The sequence below is a fragment of the Monopterus albus genome, unplaced genomic scaffold (assembly GCF_001952655.1).
Source record: "Monopterus albus unplaced genomic scaffold, M_albus_1.0 scaffold23.1, whole genome shotgun sequence".
Classification (NCBI taxonomy): Eukaryota; Metazoa; Chordata; class Actinopteri; order Synbranchiformes; family Synbranchidae; genus Monopterus; species Monopterus albus.
The window spans coordinates 3,438,679-3,445,642 of NW_018127903.1; the positions used below are offsets into that span (position 1 = coordinate 3,438,679).

Below are 6,964 nucleotides of genomic sequence, written 5' to 3' on the forward strand. Positions count from 1 at the left end.
AGAGCAACAGCTTCTTTTTGGCAGGCTACTTTTTTGGTGTTGAACGAAGGAGTGTGGAAGAATTTGATTGACAGATCAAGCTAAACTAATCCAGAGGAAGTTGACTATTAAACATCAGAGGTGACAACATGTCCTGGTTGTCTCCAGTCCAGTGGGCCAAATGGACGTGGTCAGCGGTGACTGGAGGTGCAGGGGATGATGGGCAGCCCAGATGGGAAGATGGCAGAGGGAACAAGTAAGAGGGCTTGGCCATAGATGTTTCTGTGTGTGTGTGTGAGAGTGAATCTGGTTTACAAGTGGATCTGTGTAAGATATAAAATTTAAAAGATAGCTTTTTGATACTATTTGGACTCATGTATTGTAGATTGCATGTGTGTGTTTGTGGCTTTGTGTAATGACTTCTCCTGAGTCATACTCATAGATGGTGGTTATATACACTCATAGAAAGCAACATGCACACAGACAAGATGATTGATGTGCTCGGACTATGGTGTGTGCTCGGACTATGGATTGAAGTATGATGTGAAATATAATGCAGAAAAGAGTGTTGTACTGATCTGTCGGACTAAAGGGGACAAGGAACTTTGTTTCCCAGACTTTTGTTTGTCTGGACAAAGGTTGAGTGTCTGTAGAAAAACTAAATATTTAGGACATTTCATTACAGATCAGCTTTCTGATGATGAGGATATATATCGGCAGTGTCGCATTTTGTATGCTCAAGCTAATATGTTGGTTAGGAAATTTCACATGTGTTCTGCTAATGTTAAAGTTCATCTGTTCAGAACATACTGTACACCGTTGTATACTGCCCCATTGTGGTGTAAATATAAGGTAGCTACTTTACAGAAACTTAAAGTTGCTTATAATGATGCCTTGAGGATTCTGCTTAAGAAGCCTAGGTCCACCAGCGCCAGTCTGTTGTGTTCACAGGTCCATGTTTTTTTTATTTTTTTCTTCTTTTATATCCTTTCTTTTTCTTTTATTTCTTTTTGTATGGACCTTGAGTCTGCTAATAAAGGATGATGATGATGATGATGATGATTGATGTTCTGGTATAATCTCAGTTTTTTCTTTCACTGTGGATCCCAGTGGCTGTGTCAGGTGGCCATCATCGGCTAAAAACAGATTCTTAGTCAAAATACAGACACGCAAACTACTGGTTTGTGAGTCTGCTTTGTGTGCACCATCCTGTTTCTTTTGTAGACTCCAAACACTGAGGGACCCGACTATCTAGGCCTGTTTTTATGTCTCTGAATGTGTGTGCGAAGGCTGGAGAACAGTTGCTGAAAGTTGGGGGAAGGGAACGAAAACCATAGTTACCAATGGTTTGTTTTTGTTTTTTTTTCTGTCCATTTTTAGTCTCTAAATAATCACCCAAGCACTTGGGGCCATCACTGGGACATGATTCAATGTGTGATTGTATGTGCAGTTGGCAGGGGGAGGATGGCTCCAGTGTGTGTGTGGATGTATTTGTGTGAACTGGTAGAGATGGAAGGTGTTTGGGTATTGGCACTGAAAGTTTTGTTACTTCTTTTGCTGCTTTTCATTATACTGTGAACATTTTTATGTGTGTTCAAGTGGTTGGAAGAAAGTGCACACACACAATTAACCTCACACTCTGTCTGTCTCTCCCTTGCTTTTGGTCTCTCCACTGTTTAGAAATAAATTTGGGCTGGTTGTCTAGGCAGCTGACACAGCAGACCAAAAGATTGTGTGTGTGTGTGTGTGTGAATGAGTGTTGTGGAACACAGTGTATCCTTACTGAGGGGCAAAGGATGCAGGTGGCCTTGTAGGGCTTCACTTCCTCTCCTCTCCCTTCCTCTGAGCTCATTTAAAATAAAAGCAGCTTCTTTGTTTTGAGCTGCTCTGAGTTCTGAAATCTATTGTTTTCATGTCACTTGAAGAAAACAGAAGATTGATATTGGAAAGTTAGTGCTTTAACACTGCAGCACACAGTCTGAGCTTTCATTGTTATATAAATGTAATTTAGCAGCTGTTCGTACCATTTATATGCTGTTATTTAGACTGAAGTACTGACACAGTACTTCTCTAAATTAGGTGATGTGATTTGTTTTTATCAGTTCATGAGAAGAGCTCTCACTGTTTTGTCACTAATATTTTTTTTCAGTTTCAGCACTTTTTCAAAGCAAGTACCTTCATTCAAGCTGCAGATTTCATCTTAAGTTCCAGATAATAAGTCAAATACTCATGTTCAGTTGTAGCTTTGGCCTCTTTCGTGTCTTTCTCTTGTCTCTTTTGGTAAATGATGCTTGGTTAAGGTCTTCCTCTCTCTTCTTCTCCACAGTTCAGACTCAGAGGGGAGCTTTGAAACTCCAGAGGCAGAGTCCCCCGGTGTTGTGAAGCTGCCAAGCCAACTGGACAATTCCAGCCACATAGGTGAGAAAGCTCGGCTGTTTAGATTACCATGGTAATGTTAAGTAGCACATATACCAAGTGCTCTTATACCGGTTGAACTCACACACCTAAATTGTGATACTGGATATTCTCAGGTAGGTCTGGGTATCAAGCCTCAATACTTGATTAGTACTAACAGAAATTTGCTCATAGCACAGTGGAGTACCAGTCAAAGAAGTCAGTCTAGTCAGAGTGATAATCTGTGTTTAATTCTAGAATAAATCCAAATTTTTGCTGTATTTTATTTAGGCAAAGTATTCACGTGACTGTTAGTCATTAAAGAGTAACTTAACACAAGGCTGAAAAGGTGTGTGTTGCTCTCAGGTTAAACATTTTGAGCCTGTGTCACATCTGTCCACAGCAGCATCACTGGAGGTTGTTTGTTTTGTTACACCTGTAATCACACATGATGTGCCGGAGTACACCTGTACATCACTGCAGCGAAGTGTCCTCATAGTCAGGTTCAGAAGAAAAAACATTACCAGTGCTGAAGCTCAGGTAGCATGTCAGCATTAGTATTAACCATTTTCAGACAAATCACAGCCTGATACTTTAATAAAGTAGGTGTGAAAATATCCACTGACTGCTTCCAGCAGCAATAAAAAGGTTCCTCACTTACATCCAGTCATATCTAATCATAAAGATAGTTTTAATTTTAGTTGCCCAGTTTTTGACATATTTGCCTTTAAGATCAAGGTTTGAGTTTTTTATTTTTATTTTTCAGTTTTTTATTTTCAATAGTACTTATTGCAGCAGTATCATTGAAACCGAAATGGAAATCACGTTCTGACAGTGAAATGTTATTTTGTGCGCCTCCATTGGAACATTATGTTGTTGTGCACACATGCTTTCTACAGATCTCAGATCAGCGTCCTGTCATCTACCACTCTGTGTGTGTGAAAGCTTATTATGAATGTAAATGAGCTCTCTCCTATTAGACACAGGCTTGTAAATCAAATGGGTGGTAGATGAATCCTGCCTCCTCACTCTCCTTTCCCCTGGCTGTCCTACTTTCACCCACACAGTCATTAGTGCTACGCATTAACATGGTAATTTCGAGTGCTTCCTGTGCGCTGATACAAACGCTACTAAATATTTGCAAACGCAGTTTCTCCATCACCTTTATTAAAAGCAAGTGATATTCACATCGACTGTATGTGTATTAGGATATAAATTGTCTGGAGCTACTTGAAATGAGATCACAGCATATGAGGTGATGTGCCAGATAATAACAGAGGGATGAATGTGTTTATTGTTGACTCTCTTTGGCAGACAATAACACACTCATATTTCATGCTGAAACAGTCACTTTCTCAGTACAAAATCTGGGTTAATTTCATAAATAAAAGATAGACTGTGTGGATAAATTGGTTCCCTGTAATTACACTCAAAATGTTCAGTGGGCAGATGCTGTGTGTTCATGGGAGCAGCCACATGCCACAGTCTAACTGCACAGTATGTACTGAACCAGGATGAAACTGTCGATAGCAACGTGTCTACCTACTGCATGTACTGTGTCTCTCACTAACTCGCTTCATCCTCTGTCTGTTTTCTCTTTCTCTCTCTTTTTTGTTAAGTTGTGAAACTGTAATATAGCATGATGTTGTTTTTATTGCTAGGCCACATGGTGGTGTGTACTCTGCATGACTGGGTGTGGTTCCTCTACATCTGTTTCATGTACCCAAAGGGTGTGTGTGCAGTGTGTGCCTGAAAATACCCAGGGTTTGAACAGAAGCTTAGCTAAACTTACATCACTTGACTGTATGATGCAATAAGTCACAATTTGGTCATGACAAACAATGTGAGAAGCTGTTACCCACCCAGGGTGAAACCACAATGACTCTATTCATGTTGTGTGCATATTGAAATGAATACCAGAGAGATTTTGTTCCTTTATTATCATGTGTAGTTGTAGGAATTTTACATTGTGTGTGGGTGAAATCTGAAGCAGCAGTGTGACTCAGCAGAAACCATCTTGTCCCTGTGGTCATGAGCTAGTTGTTAACAAGATGTGTGAGGAGGGGGAGAGGAAGCCAGCAACCATTTTACATGTTCTAACGGGAGAAGGAGTAGCCATCATAAGGTTAAATCACTGAAAGAAGATAAACTCATTAGGCATCCACAGGATGGGGATGATATTCAGTTATGTATGTTTAATGCTGCTGTCATCTTAAAGTGGCTATAATCGATACTTTTATTTAAATAAATGACTGTGTGGAATGTAGCTCATAATGATGAACCTATGGGAAATTGTCAGCTGAATCTACAGATCCCTTCAGTCTAATTGAGCTTGATAGAGAGTTTCAGCTCAGTTTTTAGCTTTCCAGCCTGCATCTTTATTGTTGTGGTCCACTCTCATTGCTCTTGGCAGCAACAGGCAAATGTTTTCACCAAAAAAGTTGGTGAACATAGTGGAGCATTGAGCAGCTACAGAGCCAGATCCTTCCCTCAGGGGTTGGTAGAGACCAAAGCAGAGATAAAGCGAGTGGACATGTGATTCATCAGGTGACCAGAAACATGACTCCAAAAGAAAAATGATGTTGCTTCATATCTGGTTGATGTTTAAATAAGCAACTATTTGCTAATAGGTTTGCCATATTAATGCAAAGGTGATAATATGTCAGTGTATTTCACAACTAATAAAAAAAAATCTGCTCTTAGTTTTTATTTATTGTTTTAAGGAAAAACATTTACCAGGTTCAAAAGTTTAACAGCAGAGAAAGTCTTTTAAAATAGCACTTAAATTGCATGAAACTTGATACCCCATATTTTTACCCCAGCTGGCTTTATCCCCAAGTTACTGAGACATTTTGCTTTTGTTCCCTCTTCTGTTAAAGTTTCCATCCCAGTGTGTCACTGTGGACCAGGCACTAACTTTTTACCAGCATGCTAGCAACTGTCTGATCTGTTCTGGACTTTTCCAGATGTAAAACCTGTACACACAGTATCTCAAGTTGAGACCTGTTCTGGACTTTTCCAGATGTAAAACTTGTACACACAGTGTCTCAAGTTGAGACGGAAATACGTTACTCTTTTTTTTTTTCATCCTGTCTCAACTGCTATATAGGAACTCCCTGTTTAGCTGCTTTAGCAAAACATCCCTGTATTGTTTACAACTGCTCCAAAGGTCTGCTGCTAAGCTATTGATGAGGTGCTCTGAAAGGGCTTATATGCCTTAATTTCTTTACACTGGCCTCAAATTCAGAATTCAGTCAAGTCAAGATCTTCATTATACTCTTCTTAACTTTTTTCTCTTCTCTTTTTACAGTTCTTCCTGATGTTACACGCCACTTTGTGGACAAAAACTCCGATCAGGATGTTGTTACAGGTTTATCTCAGGAGGTGGACTCCCTGAACAACCCTACCATCTCCTTGGATAACAACAGGACCTTTGGTTTGGATCAGAACCTTAATTTGACCCTAAGCCCCAATTCCAGTCCAGGAGAAGGCCTCGCCCTGTCCTCTTCTCTGCCCCAGCCTCAAGTTCTCCGGCCACCATCACTGTCTGTCATCTCCCCGTTGAACAAACCTGATCCTACGGAGGTCGACGACGAGGCGCTGCTGACATCCGACTCCAGCCCAGACTCAAACTTGATCCCCAGTCATGACATTTGTGTGGACCCTGATTTACTCAATGGCAACATGAACTCTGATACTGTGCTGTCAAATACAAAACTGCCCTGTGAGACCAACAACACGATTATCACGTGAGTAGAACATCTTAGACACCCAAGCACAAAGACCAGTCTACTCCAGTCATCAATTATAATCAGTGGCTACATTTACTGAACTAATATGACCCACACATTTTCAAGCTGAACAAACACTGTTCTCTTTTATGTCTGTAGGGAACAGTGATGAATGTTCGCTGTTGTGTACAATGAACCTGAAGTGATAAGTTGTCAGCTGTTGTTTCTCTACCACAACCATTCACCCCTCCATCTCCCACCAGAGTTATTATAGTTTTTGATATTTTTGTTGCTTTTAGTGTTATTTTTATTTCAGAATTTGAGCACACATTCACTTTTAGCTGAGTTTTTAGCTAAGGTTTGTTTGTAATTAACTTGCATTTTTCCACAGATGTCGATTTATGCCAAATTGCAGTGATTGTAGATTTGTATGAGGCATTTTTAATGAGTGCTTTGCTTTTGCCAACAGAGACTGACTTTTGAAACGTAAAGAGAAGTCAAAGTATCGCACAATGTCCTGTTGTGGTTTGTTACTGTCATGGTTCTGCTAAACCTAACCCCAACCCTATTCCAGTATTTTCACATTCAATATCAGTCTTAAGATAAAGGTCAGTTTTGTTATACAGTTTATGTTTTTGGTAGTTGCCGTTCTATTGCAAAGGCTTTATCCTACTAGATATTTTGGTGTAGGACGTTTCACTTTCCAAGGACCGGGCCGTCGGGGCCCCTGCCTTCGACTGCTGCCCAATCCACTATGCACCGGCCCCTTACGGATCCTCCTGCAGGTGGTGGGCCCACAGGAGGACGTCCCCACGTCACTCGTTCGGGCTAAGCCCGGCCGGGCCCCGTGGGGGGAGGCC

The 6,964-nt window shown here is 40.7% G+C and overlaps 1 protein-coding gene across 1 annotated transcript in view; it reads left to right on the plus strand.

Moving 5' to 3' along the window:
- Positions 1 to 7: 7 nt before the first annotated feature.
- The window catches only part of LOC109957038 (transforming acidic coiled-coil-containing protein 1-like), a 14,323-nt gene continuing 7,366 nt past the window's right edge, over positions 8 to 6,964 (plus strand). The window contains exons 1-3 of the mRNA XM_020594608.1: positions 8 to 235; positions 2,306 to 2,397; positions 5,684 to 6,123. Coding sequence (XP_020450264.1) covers positions 129 to 235; positions 2,306 to 2,397; positions 5,684 to 6,123 — 639 coding nt within the window. The 5' untranslated portion in view covers positions 8 to 128. The remainder of the gene's footprint in view (positions 236 to 2,305; positions 2,398 to 5,683; positions 6,124 to 6,964) is intronic.